Source organism: Galeopterus variegatus, unplaced genomic scaffold, assembly GCF_000696425.1.
Source record: "Galeopterus variegatus unplaced genomic scaffold, G_variegatus-3.0.2 Scaffold187, whole genome shotgun sequence".
NCBI classification, from domain to species: Eukaryota; Metazoa; Chordata; class Mammalia; order Dermoptera; family Cynocephalidae; genus Galeopterus; species Galeopterus variegatus.
In genome coordinates this window covers 388376-405305 of record NW_007726298.1, presented here as the reverse complement: position 1 = coordinate 405305, position 16930 = coordinate 388376, and the positions used below count along the sequence as shown (strand labels likewise).

Genomic DNA, 16930 nt, shown 5'->3' with positions numbered 1-16930 from the left:
AAAACAGGGAAATGCTGCATGAAATGGGAGCGGGCAGTGCTTTTTTGAGCGAGACTACAAAGGCACAGGCAACTAAAGCAAAAAAAATACATAAATGGGACTATGTCAAACTGAAAAGCTTCTGCACAGCAATGGACACTATCAACAACGTGAAGAGACAACCTACAGAATGGGAGAAAGTGTTTGCAAACTATACATCAGACAAGGGGCTAATATCCAGAATGTATAAGGAACTCAAAAAACCGCAAAGAAACAAGTAATACAATTTAAAAATGGGCAAAGGAGCCGAACAGACATTTCTCAAAGAAGACATTCAAATGGCCAACAAGCACATGAATAAATGCTCAAAATCACTAGTCATCAGGGAAATGCAAATCAAAACCACAATATCATCTCACTCCAGTTAGAATGGCTATTATCAACAAAGCAGAAAATAACAAATGCTAGTGAGGATGTGGAGAAAAGAGAACCCTCCTATGTTGCTGGTGGGAATGTAAATTGGTACAGCTACTGTGGAAAACAGTGTGGAGGTTCTTCAGAGAATTAAAAATAGATCTGCCTTATGACCCAGCTATCCCACTACTGGGTGTACACCCAAAGGAAATGAAATCAATATATGGAAAAGACATCTGCACTCCCATGTTCATGGCAACGCTATTCACAATAGCCAAGAGATGGAATCAACATAAATGCCCGTCAGTGGATGAATGGATCAAAAAACCTGGTAGATATACACAATGGTATACCACTCAGCTATACAAAGAAATGATATCCTGTCATTTGCAGCAACATGTATGGAACTGGAAAGCATCGTGTTAACTGAAGTACGCCAGACACAGAAAGACAAACGCCATAAGTGGTTCTCATAGAAGTACAGAATAGAATAATGGTTCCCAGATCCTGGGAGGGGAGTGGGGGGATGAGAAGTGGTGGACTAACGGGTACAAAACTATGCTTGCTATCCTAAGTGAATCATTGTGCAGCATACGCATATATCAAAACAACACACTGTACTCCACAAATATGTACAAGTAAGTGTTAATATAAAAAATTTTTTTAAATGGGCAAATGGTATGAACAGACACTTCACTGAAGAAGATATACAGACAGAAATTAAGCACATGAAAAGAAGCCCAACATTATTAGTCATTAGGGGAATGCAGATTAAAACTACAATGAGATATCACTGCACGCCTATTACAGTGGCTAAAAGAGTGATCGCAGCGAGCATGGACAAGTATGTGAAAGAAGGGGAATGCTCAGTGATGTGGGAATGTGACACTGCACAGCAGCCTCAGAAAACAGCATATCAGTTCCTTAAAATATGAGATATACCTCTACCAAATGTTTTAGGCATTCCACTTCTAGGTACCTACCCAAGAAAATGCAAATAACATAATATACCAAATCTTGCACACAAATGCTCATAACAGCTTTATTTTTAATAGCCCCAAACTGGAAGCAGCCCAGATGTTTTTTAACTGGTGAAAGGGTAAACAAGTTGTGGTGTATCCACATACTGGAATACCAGTCAGCAATAAAAAAGAATACTCTATAACATGGATGAATCTCAAAATTATGTTAAATGAAAGAAGCTAAGCAAAAAAGTACATACTGTACGATTCCATTTATATAAAATTCTAGAAAATGCAATGTAGACAGAAAGTAATCAGTGTCCCTTGGGGCTCTGCAGGCGGCAGGAGGAAATGATTACAAAGCAGCTCAAGGAGACCTTCCGGGTAGTGGGATGGTCATTATATTGATACTTGTGATGTTTCTTAAGGGTGCATATATGTTGAAACTTCTTGAATTTAACGCTTTAAATGTAAGCAGTTTTTATATGTCAATGATACTTCAATACGTGTTATAAGACAGTCTTCACCCGGTGCATAATTATGTTTTTGTTGTGTGTAGTGGAGCTTTAATTCATTTTACTGGCTATTCCCGACTTTTGAATCTAATTGTGAATCTAGAAAACGTGAATTTTACCGTACAAATTTTACTGTACAAAGGTTAATAGTGTACTTACATTTCATGGGGGGAAGGGATTATTTCCAGAGAGCTCATTTATCTATTTATTTGTTTATTTTCTCCTCAAGTCTTTATTGGGAGTGTACCGTATTCCACGAATTGTGCCAGGCACTGGAGATTGAATGATTAGTGCAAACAGACAGCATACTGTCTCATGGGGGCGGACAGTAAAGAAATCGCATGATTGATTCTGTTATGAATGACACGCATGCTCTGGAGGCGAGGAGCAGATTTTCACACGTGCGCAGCAAAGAAGCCTGACTAGACCTTTGGATGCGGACAGTGACGGTTTAGGAGAGGCTCTCAAGAGGTGGCATTTGCGGTGAGCCCTGCTGGGCGAGTAGCTGTCATTGGAGGAGGGTATGTGCATGCAAGGTCCAGTGAGAGGCGGTCCGGTGTGTTGGGAGTGATGGGAGAGGCCTGCACCTGGGCAGGGCCAGGGAGCCTGGGGTCTGGTGGGCCATTGTTTGTACAGGTTTTGAGGTTTTTCAGGGTTTTTTAAGGGGAGAATGACGTGATCAGTTGTGTGTTTCAGAAACAACACTCCAGCGGCGGTGTGGAGAACAGGTCAGATGCGGCCCACTGAGAGCAGCAGGGCGGGTGTTGGATCGGAGGCAGTGGAGAGGCGAGGGGGGCATGGAGAGGGACTCAGGAAGGGAGAGGCATTCGGGTGACTCCTGGGTTTCTGCCGCACGTGACAGGATGAGGCGGTGTGGCCGGTGAGTCAGTGCTGCGGGAGGCCTCGGTGGGTGCAGGCAGATCACAAAAGCACTCTGCATTGAGCGTGTTGCTAGAGGCATCTATGCGTGGGGCAGTAGGAGCTTAGAGGACACCTGGATGGAGTACGGGTTTGGAATCATCATCTAGAGATGCGAATTGAGGTGTAGGAGTGGGGAGATTTCCTCTGGGGAAGCTGTGGTGTGAATATGGAAGGCCTAGAACCAGCCGAGGGAGTGCTGGACATTCATCAGCAGGCAGTGCCCATGAGCCTGGGAAGACTCAGGGAGGGTGGTCAAAGTGGTCAGTCGGGAGTGGGGGCGGTGTGACCAGGAGGTTGGGAGCAGAGGACCGCTAGCATGCTGCTGAGAGGTCAAGTGAGTGCAATTCAAAAAGCCCTGTTAGCCTCAGCCATACGCCTGGAGGGGAAGAAGGCACTGTTAATAATTGTTCTAGACAGCAGGTGTAAACCAGACTGCCTGGACAAACCTAGATATGTGGTCACCCTTGTCCTTGGTGACCTCAGCAAGAGCCTGTGTGCCAAAGCAACCAGCGTGAATCCAGAAGGGAGGCTCTGGGGAGGCAGGTTTTCTAAAACTGGGAGGCATCTGAGCATGGAGGTTTTAGGGGAGCAGAAGATACTGGAAACACAGTTGTGGAGTGAGAGCGAGCCACCCCGCAAGCGTGGTTGGACGGCTGGGCGCCTGTCGGGCCCTGCTGGGTGTTGGCGTGTATGAGTTTATAGCGATCTGCAGGGGCCTGAGCATATTATAATACTGGTCAACTTTCCTGAAAATTTTCTTAAGAGGAAGTTGACCTTCAGCTGTACTTTTCTTGATAAAGGAGGTTCTAGAAAACTGTATTCCAATCAGTAGCTTCAGGGAAATGTATATGATCTTTTTCTTTCATTTCCCACATTTTAGAATGTGTTCTTTTCCTTCATGATGGATGAACCCATTGGTTTAAGTCACGAGTGTTGTGTTGAGCCTGAACAGTTCACTCTGAGAACTTCTATGATATTCATCTTTATCTTATAAATGCATTAACGTCAGGTGTTTAATCTTTCCCCTTTGATTTATTTGTAGGATTTTAAGGTAAGGATAGTGACACTGCTAAAAACTAATGCTCTTAGTATGTCTGTTTTGTAGTTGACGTCTGAAAGTACAGATTTGGTATAGTTAAGGTATTTTAAGGATGTCAATGTATAATTTTTAGAGAGTTCAGGTTCAAGTTGAGGGCTATTTGTATGACAATTTTAAGAATATACGTGTGTCTCTCCTGGGATTTACTTTCTCTTTCCATTTAGAAAATGCTCATAATGTATACATATCATGAAAAATGAAGGAGATAAAATAAATCAAGTGGTGTTTATTGGGAATATTGTTCCTAAATAGATGCAATAAATCTAAGCAACATTTGTGGGTATTATTTTTCCAGTTCAAAGCATTGAAACATGCACAATTCAGTTCTGGCTCCATGTGTGGGAGCAGTGAGCACACTAGTCATTTCTTTCCAGTTAATCCTTTTTCTTTGGGAGGATGGTGGGGAGAGAGTGTTATTGGGAATAGGGATGGGGTGTTGAGGGGAGTGTGATGTGTGTTTCCCCATAAAAAAAAAAAATATATATATATATAGATAGATATGTATATACATATACACACCATTGAAGAGCTTATGGGCTAAAAATGATATCTGGATTGGTTTGGTTTTCCTTCTCTTACAGCCAGATGTGGAAAGGCTGTTCAACACTGACCTGTCCATCACATATAAAGATGTTAGTGACATCACTGACATCAGAATTAGAAGTACATGCATTTCGGGGTTTTTTCAAGTAATGATTGTCCTTCCATCTTTTTTACCTTTGGTTTAGGTGGTTATGTGGTTCTTAAATTTAAGTGTACATTAGAATCGCCAGAAGGGATTGTGAAAATACAGATTGCTGGACTCCAGCCCCAGAATTTCTGATTTAGTGAGCCTGGGTCTGGGGTTGAAAATTTGTGTTTCTAACAAGTTCTCAGGTAATGCTGATGCTGGTCCAGGTGACCACCACTGAGAACCACTGACTTAGCTCACTGAGCTAATCGACCCAACAGTACCATAACCTGGGACCAGCAGATTGTATGCATGGCCTTTTAAGAAGACAGGAGCCCAAGGTGTGCTCACCTGAGGGTTTTTCCGCAGGTGCACAGGCTGCTGGCTGACCATGGTGTGGTGTGTCCCCCCTTGTGCTTGACAAGTTTCCTAACAGACCCCAGGTGCTGCTTCTCCTTGGGCTTTTAGAGTATTTAAACATGGAGGTGGAAAGACCGAAAAGAAATCCTGCTTGGGTAGGAAGGGAACTCAGAATTTATCTGAAAAATAGGAGCCCCTATTTGTTTCTGTGTATCTAGAACATTTTTTTCAGAAAACAGTAGAGAAACACAATCTCTGTTAAGAGACCAAGCTCAGGAGGTTTGTAAGATTTGATGAAATGTATTACTTAAATTGAGGCACATAAGGAGACACCCTGGAAATATTCAAATAAGGATTGGGAGGAACTATGGCTAGCTACGTAAGATAACCAGTCACTGACAACCACCAGAAGATGAAGTGGACACTGTTCTGGGTAAAGATTATCTTTAACATTGAGGCTCTCAAGAGAAAGGAAAGCAACCTTGTTGCTAGGTTGTGGGAGTTAGGGAGTGGCCTTGGGGAAGAGATCTGGGTGCCAGTTCAAAACAGAACTGGGCAAATGGTTGCTCTTTAAGGACATGTTTCATTTTATGGAGCTCATCTAAGCTGCGGCTCCTTCTGACACTGCTCCTGAGGGATGGTAGTGGGTATTGTCCTTCAGCTGGGGGCCCCTTGTTCTTTGAAGGTCTGAAGCAGCCTGCATGGCTCACTCTGTCCTTCCAGCAAAACTGAGGACATGTTGCTTGATTTCATTCCAATTTATGCTTTCCAATTCAGTAGCAATTGAGAGTCCATTTTGTTTTATTAAATATGGAGAAAATGATGACAATTTTGACAATGCCCTACCCCCAAGTCTGGTCACAGGAGAACTCATTAGACGAGGCAGAGACATAACTGGATTCTGGTCTGGAGATCTGGTTCTGGTCGGCATGGAACCTTTTCTAGATGATTCCTTTTCTAGTGGCATTGCAGAGGCGACCTTAGCAACCATTTCTCCTCTCAGTGAATGAGGCTGGAATCATCTGACAAGGATTTCCAAGCAGTCGTCATACAGAGGCTTCAAAAAGCCATTACAGGTTCTCTGGAAACAAAGAAATAAGACTTACAAAAAATAGACAAGTGGAAATTACAGGACTGAGGAATAGAATAACTGAAGTAAAACTCACTGGATGGGCTCAGAAGTGGAGTGGAGATGACAGACGACAGAATCAGTGAGCAACGGGGAGAACACAGACCCAAGAGAACGTGCAGGATGCCAAGGGCTGTCCACTCTCCTGAAGCTGTCCTGAGGCCGAGCAGACAGCGTGTCAGTGGTAACGTAAGTGCAGTGTGGCAGTTTCCTTGTTCATTCCCTTCCCTCTCTGCTGCCTCCTGTCTCTGTGTCTCTCCTGTCTGTCTCTGTCATCTCTGAAATGTCAGAATCACATGAGGTCTTCTGCGGCTGATTTTGGCCACCTTGTGAAACTTAGGAAATCAATATGACGCAGCCCCACTAGACACGCAGGGCTTACAGATGGCTGCTTAAAGCAGGCGACAGGAGCCTGACAAGGCCCGAGGGACCAGGCCAGCTGGTTAGGGGAAACCCACCTTGGATCCAGCGATTTTCCTTAGTGATAAGGACATAAGGGCTGTAACCAGACCTCGCTCTCAGCAGCACTAGCTGGACTGATGTCCAGATACACACAGAGAGAAAACTGAGCCCGGCACACCGAATGTGGACAGTCCAGGGCAAGGGCTGGGCAGCAGGTGCCCACCAGCTGGCCTCAGGCAAAATGGCGGTAACAGGAACCTGTCAGTCATGAAAGGCAGGGATTAAGGCTCTAAGGTAAAAGCAAGAGAGTCATTTCTATCATTTTGCCTGCAGTGATTATATTTCCAAGTTGTTTTTTTTTTTTTTCAGGATAGTTTCTGTCTTAAATGTTTGATTCTTAACATTAAATCAATTATATTACTTTTTGGTTCTAGATTCTACATCAGCATCACTCAACTTCACATTTGGTAGCTATAATCAAGAGATTTATGGTACTTGGACTGTCATAGGCCCAGGTCCTCAATTCATTAGTTCACTATATAAATAACATAATACGTGCCTGTATATGCCACGTGTTGAGATACAGCAGTCACCCAAACAGACCACATACTCTGCATATGGGGCATATATTGTATAATGCAGGGAGGTATTCTGTAGACACAGCACCTAAGTAAACTGCATGTGTTTGGCAGTGATAAGTGTTATGAAGGAAAACAGAGCAGGGGGGGTGGGTGCCAGCACCTAGGGCAACAGAACAATTTTGGATTGGGTTGTCAGGGTAGGCGTTACTGAGAAGTCACACTTGAACAGACTTGATGATGGATATGAGCAAAGGAAGGGGTGAGGTGAAGGTCCAGGAGCAGAGTGTTTCAGGCAGAGGGATTAGCTAGTGCAGAGGTCCTGAGGTAGGAGCCTGTGGCAAGTTCCAGGAACAGCAGAGGCCAGCGTGAGTGGGAGAGCAGTAGTTAGCTGATGACGTCAAGGAGGTAACAAGAGAACAGACTACGTCGGACCTGCTGGGCCACTGTAAGGACTTTGGCTTATTATTATTAGACTTTATTTTTTAGAGCAATTTTAGGTTTCCAGAACAACGGAGCAGAAAGTAGAGTTCCCATATACCCTCCCTTCACCCCGCCCACCCTGTTTCCCTTATTAACATCTTGCATTGGTGTGATACACCTGTTACAACTGATGAGCCATACCAATACATTGTTATTACGTCCATAGTTTACATTAGGGTTCACTCTGTGTTGTACATCCTATGCGTCTGACAACTGGTTAGCTCTGTTGGTTAGTGTGCTGTTGATAACACCAAGGTCCAAGGTTTGATCCCTGTTACCAGCCAGCTGCCAGAAAAAAAAATTTTTATAATGACATGTATCTGCCTTATTGTATCATATAATTTCACTGCCCTAAAATCCTCTGTGCTCCACCTCCCTCTCTGCAACTTCTTATCTTTTCACTGTCTCTATAATATTGTCTTTTCCAGAACGTCATATACTGTAGTTGGAATCATACAGTACGCTGCCTTTCGGATTGGCTTCTTTCACTTAGCAATGTGCATTTAAGGTTCCTCCACATCTTCCGAGATCAGACGAGACCAGGTGTGTTCAGGGTGGTATGGCTGTAGACTAAGGTTCCTCCATATCTTTTTGTGGTTTGATAGCTCATTTCTTTTTCATCACTGAATAATCCCACTACGATGTATCACGTTTGTTTATCCACTCACCTACTGAAGGACATCTTGGTTGCTTCCAAGTGTTGGCAATTATGAATAAAGCTGCTGTAAACATCTGTGTGCGGGCTTGTGCGTGGATGTAAGTTTCCTACTCACTTAGGTACCAACAGGGAGCATACTGCTGACTGTGTGATAAGCTAGGGCTACTCTGTGAGAAGCCGCCCATCTGCCTCCGCAGGGTTGCGCTGCTTTGTGTTCCGACAAGCAGTGCATGCGAGCTCCTGTTGCTCCCCGTCCTCACCAGCATCTGGTGTAGTCAGTGTTCTGGATTTTGGTCATTCTATCAGGTGGGAAGTGGTGGTGGTTTTAACTAGCATCTCTCTGATGACGTATGATGCTGAGCATCTTTTCACATGCTTACTTGCCATCTGTGTCTTCTCTAGTGAGTTGTCTGTTCTTTTGCCCATTTTAAAAATTGAATTGTTTCCTTATTGTTTAGTTTTAATAGTTCTTTGTATATTTAGGATACAAGTCCTTGGCTGGATGTGTGTTTTGCAGATACCTTCTCCAGGCTGTAGTTTGTCTTCTTGTTCTCTCAAAGGACTTTGGCTTTTCCTCTGAGTGAAATGGGGAGCTTTTAAGGATTTTGAATAGAGGACTGACTTGACAGGTAAATTATAAGTAAGCAATGAGATATTTCAGTTACAGTAACTTGAACAAAATAAAATTCTTGTGCATGCATTAGTAGTCTTTAACTAATGAAGATCAGTTTTTCTAAGTGATTTTTAAAAGATTTATTTCCCAAGTATACACTGCTACACATCTTATTCACAGCCATGGCCCTATTTATTTCAGCACACACTCTGCAGACAATTGAGTTCTGAGTGATAATGATCTTTTTGTCACATTTTTATTACTCAGAGTTAACATGAAAAGTCCCAACTGGCTCCTGAGTTCTTTCATGGAAAAGGCTTTTATGGCTTACAAGTGTCCCAGGCCAGTGTTGCTTCCTTCTCTTTCCTCTTTTCCCCTGCCTCGCTCTAGGGCAGGGCTCAGCTGCTATTTATAGAGAGATGTGCTTAACCATAAGTGTCCTCAGCTGTTTCTAAGCCCCGCATTCAGGTTTCTTCCTCTGGGGGAATGGCTCCCGTTGGCTTCATCATCTCCTCTGCAAAATGAGCCAGCCCTCTTCGCATGTCTTCAAATCCCACAAGCTCGCATGTGGATTAAAATAGGTTTTTTCCAGGTAGTCGTGTCCAGTCTTCTCTACTATGGCTCTGAGGCTTTAACTTGCCATCGGTGCAGCTTTTTGGGCAGCTTAAAAGCCAAAGGCGATCTCTTTGGCCAGGAGGGCAGGAGCAACCCTGGAGCTCTTAGTGTTGCCTGTTGGTGTTGTTGTGTGTGGAGGGGAAGGCAGGAGGATGCCGCAGAAGCAAATCTGAGTGGTGGAGGCGAAGCAAACGCAAAGCGGCAGGGCAGCCGCAGTAACCCTCTGAGACATCTGAGAGCACACATCTAACCAGTGGTGCACCGTCAGGGACCACATGGCCGGACTTAACACCCTCACCTGCGGTGTCCTGATCAAAGGTAGGACACGGGGTTGTCACTGAGGCACAGAGCAGATATATGAGGCCGCGTCCCAGTCAGCACGTGCTCACAGGGGGCCTAACTCCACCTCTCTTAGAAGGTTGTAAACCTAAGGGCCTGCACTGTTACCATCAGGATACACAGCAAGTACCCATGCTGGATTTATTAGCACCTATCCATCAGAGGACACATGTCCCCACAGGCTTCCTCAACAGTTGACAGTAAGAAAAGATATCTCCATCCACTCTGAAATGCATTGAGGAGAGGAAACACATGCCAAAGGATCGATATAGAAACAAAGGAACAATAGAGAAATGGAGCTTAAGGAGAAAGTAATCAGTAGCTTAGATTTACAGAATACCATGCCATAATTTATAGGTTGTTTTCATTAGGTCACAAGCATAAGGATTAAAAAAAAAAAGATGATTATTCCATATGAACAGGCAAAAACTTAAAAAAAAATTCTGACTAAAAGACTCAATTTGAGTTGTCTTATGAATCTATACTGCTCTATTTTCCTGTATCAAGATCCTTCAAAGGCACAAGAAACGGCCCCTCCTGATGGAATGTGCTGACACTTCACCAGTGGCTCAGCCCAGCCATACCTGCTTCACTGGTGTCTACACCACTGCAGATTGACCTTGAGCTGTGGCAGGGCACATGTTCTTTTCCAGCTTGCTCTCACTTGACAATTAACATACATTATTTCAAAAACAAAGTACGACTCAGTGGAGAAATTTATTCTAGTTTATCTGATGAATGTTTTATCCTTAAATATTTTCTTTGTCCATTTTTGGTATTGGCATGAATTTGGGACCGTTGCCACCAGCTCTGAAGGATTTTACATGTGCTTTTGGAGTTTGTGGGAACCAAGCCTCAGGGGATACATGAATTAATTTAAGCAATGTAGTCTTGTTGGTCTTCTTCTTAACATTTCATTTCTCGGGCATATCTGAATTTAGACTGGGAACCAGAGATTTTGTACATTCTTGTTTGTTATTAGCCTTTGTAATTTGGCCAGTTTCCTAGTTATGGAAAACATTTTGTTTTTCCCCTAGCATTCCATCTAAGACTTGAACTTTGGGATTTGTTGAAGAAGAAAAGCAAAACAAAAATGTGCTTTATTAAAGGCTTTAATTTCTTTCAGTAAACTACCTGTTTACTAGGCTACCCATTTTCTGGAAGTAGTTACCTATCTGATATTTAGCAACCAAGTCTTGAAATTTCTGCCTGCTTCATTTGTTTTCCAGTGGATTTGGAAGAAGAATTGTGTCCAGCAGACTTGCCCAGTGAAAACCACATGCCTGCATTCTCATTCCTTTTAACATCACTGACTGTGGAGTGAGCACAGAGTGCTGTGAATGAGAACAAGTCCTGGTCAGGAGACAGCTGCAATCTGATTAGGAAAAAGCAATGACTACCACAGAATTAAAAAGCAGATGAACCACTAAATGCTAAGCAGAGTCTCAGAAGGTGCATGTCTTTAGACTTTCAGCCCCAGCACTGCGTCTTGGCATGGGGTGCAGCCTCATCTGTGGTTTTAACTTCCATTTCCCTTATAACTAACGATGTTGAATACTTCTTCATGTGTTCACTGACCATTCATATAACTTCTTCAGCAACGGACGACGGGGGACTTTTAACTATCTTGTTTTGTATCACAGTGTTCCAAATATATTTTTTTCCATTGCAGCCTCACCCATGATCTGAGTTGCCCTTGGTGACTCACCATCCTTGGAAACACCATGGACTTCTGAAATGTGACACCAATATGCAATTCCATCTGCCTCTTCACCTGTAGAGGCCCAACTAAGACGTCACCTTCTGTGTTGGTCAAGCAGCTGGCCCTGCCCTGGTCCTGTGTGTACATCTGTGTGGCTGCACTCACCATGTTGTATGCAGGTCTTCCCTGGCTCTAAGAGGGCAGGAACCTTATCTCTCTTGCTTTCACAATGCTTATGACATGATCTGCCATGGAGTCTAGGCCCAATAAATATTGCTGAATTGTTTTATTATCCATGGGATCCTCCTAGCAGTTCTCTGAGAAAGGCTGTGTTTGCTTTAAACCAGAAATAAGGGCACAGACCCAGAGGGGTCAGGTGACCTGTCCAAGATGACACAACATGTTTGTTACAGAGCCAGGCACCACTTGCTATAAAGTATTGACTCTCTGACATTAGTTTTCTGAACAGGCATGTTGTTTAGGTACAGTGTTCTTTGAACTAGCTAGATGTGTACAGAAGACTTTCCAAGGGATGTGCTGGCACAGGATAGTTTTAATGAAATCCATTTCCAGACCCTCCACTTGCTTATGCACTCATCTAAAAGTGACCAACTGAGAAGGTGCCTGTGGCCGTGGAAGACAAGAAACTGGGTTGGCTGCCCGCCTCCCCTTTCACAGGGACTCTTCTCCCACTTCCACATAAAAAGGCAGACCTCTCCCTTATTTCTTTTCTTCCTGAGGTGTACCGCTGCAAGATGGAATACCTCCAGGCCACATGACAAAGGGACAATTAGAAATATCCGTGGTGTTGAGGAGTCAATGAACTTAATGCCTAGAATTTTGTAACTCAAGGGCTTCCACTTCTTAGCTTTCACAGAAATTGAAGGAGACCTTAATGAAGTTGGTAACTGATGATTTAAAATTTTTTAAATTTATGATAGATCATATTGGACTTTGGCCATATAAGTCAGAAGGCTTGAGAGAAATGAGTTACATCATAATAAAACTCCTCCAGTTTTTATGTACTTATTTTTATGAACAAGGTTTTTCAGCATCTGCATAAAAAACCCCAAGATAGGAAAACAGTAGATGCTGGACTGCATCTCATAGCAAAAAGTGATAGTCATCTATGTGTAAATGAACTAATTTTTTAAAAAGCCCCATACAGTTCATTAAGATATACATTCCAAAATAAAATTTTGCATTTTATATTTAGTAATTATTGAAAACTGTAATAATTGTTTCCATTACTTCTGTACTCATAATAGCTGTGTTAACTCAATTCAGAAGAAAAATCATCACAATTAGACCCTTATGGCTTAATAATCTCATCATTTGTGGTAGTTACATTCTATAAAGTTACTTGAATGTTGAATTATTGATGACTGCAACATGGCTCCTGGGGAAATACAGGGTTAGGTTCCTGCAAGACTCTAGTCACAACATTTTGTCAACCAATCAGCACATAACCTTATTTTGTGTGGATTTTTGTTCAAAGACAGCTTATTTAATATATATTTCTTACAAATAATTATATGTAGTATCTTTATAATAAAACACTGTTTCAGTTACAGCATATGATTGTACTAGTTTAACTTTGTCATACATACCCATAGTACACATACACAGTATTCACATAAACACAGATAGTAAACACATAGTACTGTAAACACACACTGTATACTGTGGAATAATGTAAATACAGAAAGTCCTGAAAAAAGCATTAAGCAAAGATTAAGCATTTAAGGTTTTATAAAAACATTAACTAAAATCTTACTGTGGATGGAACTGCAGGATGTGTGATGGTCAGTGTCCATGCGGTGTAACTTCTTGACCTTGGCTTGCCCCATGAAAACCAAAGGAGAGGTTGGGGGAATGTATCCTGCAGATGAGGAGCAGGACAGTGAGGGTGGCGTGCCATGGTCTGGCAGTTCTCATCAGGACTTTGGCTTCTGCAACTTGTCGACAGTGTCGGCAGCTTTCAAACCAGCTCGAAAAACTGCTTCAGCCTTGTCTGCCTGGCCTTTCTCCTCAAATCTTTAAGTGTCTCAGAATACGGGACAAATGCAGTGGAGGTTAGGCGCTTAAATGTGAGGCTGCGTTCAAGCACAGGGTCACATTCTTCCATGTCATTGAAAATTTTTTCCAAGGCAGAATTCCACTCTGATATTTTGGCCGCTGTGAGAGGGACAATTCTTGGAGTCCTAGGCTGACTTTCATCACTGTCCTGACTTTCATCACTGACTCTGATGCTGTGTTTGCCCATCTCATCCAGGTCTTTGTTGGTGGGTTCTACTGCCTTCTCTGCCAAAAGTTCCTCCACGTCTTCTTCCTTCATGTCACTGAAACCTTCTCCACTTATTTGCTGTGCAATATGCATTATGTTTTTGACACTGTTCTTTATATTTTCTGTAACACTTTCGAAGCCTTCAAAATTTTTCACACAGTCTGGCCAGATATTTTCCCAACACTTATTGATAGTAGCCTGCTTAATGCTGTCCCAGGCTGAGCCAACATAATCAATAACATTGCGTATGGTGACTGCTTTCCAGGAGTCTATCATGGTGGTTTCCTTGTTGGTGTCAAGAGACTCATAAGCCTTACTATAAAGCTGCCTTATGTAGTGAGCCTTGAAAGCTTTCATTATACCCTGATTGAGGGGTTGGATGAGAGATGTAGTGTTTGGGGGCATGAAAAGAACTTCTATGTTGGGGTGGGCATTTTCAAGTTCTTCATGGCAATGAACTGGGGCATTATCCAAAATCAATAAAACTCTGAAGGCAAGGTTTTTGCCCTGGAGATAGCATTCGACTTCTGGGATGAAGCAATTGTGGAACCAATCCAAGAATATTTTGGATACCATCCATGCTTTTTTGTTCCACCTCCAATGGACTGGCATACAATTCAGGTTTTTCCCTTTAAGTGCTGGTGGGTTTGGGGCTCTGTATACCATTAGGGGTTTGCACTTAAAGTCGCCCTTGGCATTGGTGCACAATAGCAAGGTTGCACGGTCTTTGAATGCTTTAAAGCCAGGGGCTTTGGAAGCCATCTGCATTACATAGGTTCGTTTACCAACATTCTTGTAAAACAAGCCAGTCTCATCAGCGTTGAAAACCTGCTCTTCCACATAACCCTTTTCATGTATAATGCTTAGCAGGTATTTTTTAAATTCTTCTGCAGCCTCTTGATCTGCAGAACCTGCCTCGCCTGCAAGCTTAAAATTTTTCATGCTGTATCGCCTTTTGAAACGAGCAAGCCAGCCCGCACTGGCTGAGAAGGGTTTAACATTTTCCTGGCCCTGGGTAACATGACTGTAAATTTCTTTGGCTTTCAGCCTCACAATGATACTGTCCACTATGCTTTTTTTATTGGTCATCATCTCATGAATCCACAAATTCAGCTGCTTTTCCATCTTTTCCATAGCTTCATCACGCACTATAGATGTTACTTTAGCACTTCCTGGAGCAGCCTCACATACAGATCGGCGGATCTCCTCCTCCTTTTTCTGGATGTACCGTATTGTTGATTCATTAACATTGAATTCACGGCCAACAGCACTATAACTCATGCCTGAACGAAGCTTATCTAACACACGTATTTTCTCTGTAAGACACATCACAACCTTCCTGCGTTTAGGAACCCTAGATGGCATTTCAGCACTACGCTTGGGGGCCATTTAAAACAGTGAAGTCACCAACGAAAAGCACAAAAATTCAAAAAACGTGACACTAAGTAGATCAAGGAAAGGACATTTGTTTATAGTACGAGAACTAAAACAAGAAGGCATAGGATGGCCTTGTTGACACCCAGGTGGGAATGTGCACATAAGGTGATTCAAATTTTTCACTGTTCTGCATGTTCTATAAATGAGAAAGTAGAAGTATTGATTTTGGGGTTACACATGTTTTAGTTCAGAAATGTAGAATCTGTAAATGAATAACTGTATGGGTCTCTTGCAAAAAAAGGTAAGTGTAATCAGTAAGACTTCCAAGCATAAAAATAGATTGCATTAGGATACAATTTGGGGGCACAGTGGAATGGAAGTGAGTTAAAGGGAAAAAGAATTAACATCTGACTTTCAAAGAAGAGTTTTTCATACAGTTTGTAGACAGAGAATGGATATTGTTTCTCTATTAGATTCCATTGGATATATTAAAAAGAATGTCACAGTTTAATTTTAAAATGCCATTATCAGAATGTCAGAAATTATATTCTTTCCAATTAATTAAAATCATGAAGAAAAAATTCAGTTATTAATTACATATGTGGTACATAATTTTTGAAAATTCTTTTAGGGAGGAAAGGAGCAAAATGGAACTAGGAGGTAGCTTTGCTTTTGCTGTTCCATTCCAATGAAAAAACAAATCTGTTCAATTTGGAGGGAAACATGTCAGAACTTTCTTGTAAGAATTTCTCAACTTCAGGGGAAAATAAGCCTAATTTCATCCCTCTTGGCATCTCTGAACACTTTGTTTTTGACTTGACTTGAGCGCTTTGAAATGAAACCACAGGATCCCTGTTAGTGGCTTGACAGAATGGAGTGATTTCCTCCTATAGGGCAGAAGGCAAAAAGCGTCTTGAATGTCCTCAAATGCTAGAATTCTGGATGATGCTTTAGTGTAAATACCAACACTTAATGTCTTCCTGTACAGTTCAGAAGTTTTCTTCTTAACCACTTAAAATAATCCTTAGGCACAAAACAAACCCCAGCTTCTCTGATGTTTCATGCCTCTCCTCAGATTGTGCCAGTCATTGGTACTCATCCCGGTTTCCTTAGTTTCTTGCCATGGAGTCGCACGGTTCCACCGCGAGCCTGTTCGCGCCTGACCTCCGCTCTGCGCCTGGGGTGGAGGCTCCCTCAACACGATTTCTTCCGAGCCGCTTTATTCACGGTCATGCAACAAGTTATTTGGTTACTCATCCAAGAAGTACACGGCCTGTATTAGGGAAAAGAAAACACTGGACTGTAATCCCGACATGCATAATATATGTTGCTAATTATCTTAAGTCAAAGCATTAGGAAAATAAGTACGCTGTCCAGGAACCTAGGCGAGAAACTGAAGGAACATCAGGTCCTCTCCCATGCCTTCGAGGGACGCGCAAGCCGCCAAGGTCGAGTTCTCCGGGACCCCTGTGGGCGGGCCGGCGTCCGCTCGGGTGAGGCCGAGGTTCAGCGCCGGGCGCCGGGCCTGCCGTGCTGTGTGTGGGGGCCTGAGGCCGAGGGGCTGGCGGGAGGCGGCGCCGCGCGTGGGGGCCGACTGGTGGGCTGCGTCGGAGGGGCCGAGCGGGGTGGGAGGCGGCAGCGGTAGGGGCAAGGGCCCGGCGCCGGCCGGAAAAAGCGGTGCGCGGGGCCGGCGGGGGCGCGGTCTGACGACGTCACTTCCGGCGCCGGGCCCACTTCCTGGTGCGGGGAGGGACCGAGATTGGTGCAGCCTGGGAGGAAGGAAAGAGGGTGAGGAGAAGCGGCGGCCGCGCGGGCCGGCGCCGGGGC

General features: G+C 43.3%; 1 protein-coding gene across 1 annotated transcript; it reads right to left on the bottom strand.

The window, feature by feature from the left end:
- Nucleotides 1–5703: 5703 nt before the first annotated feature.
- On the bottom strand, nt 5704–14951 carry LOC103583029 (tigger transposable element-derived protein 1-like). Its single transcript, XM_008564456.1, has 2 exons — nt 13217–14951; nt 5704–6001 (listed from the first exon to the last, which is right to left on the bottom strand). Exon 1 carries the CDS (start codon nt 14858–14860, stop codon nt 13421–13423), a length of 1440 nt encoding a protein of 479 aa, XP_008562678.1. The 5' UTR covers nt 14861–14951; the 3' UTR covers nt 5704–6001; nt 13217–13420.
- Nucleotides 14952–16930: the final 1979 nt, after the last annotated feature.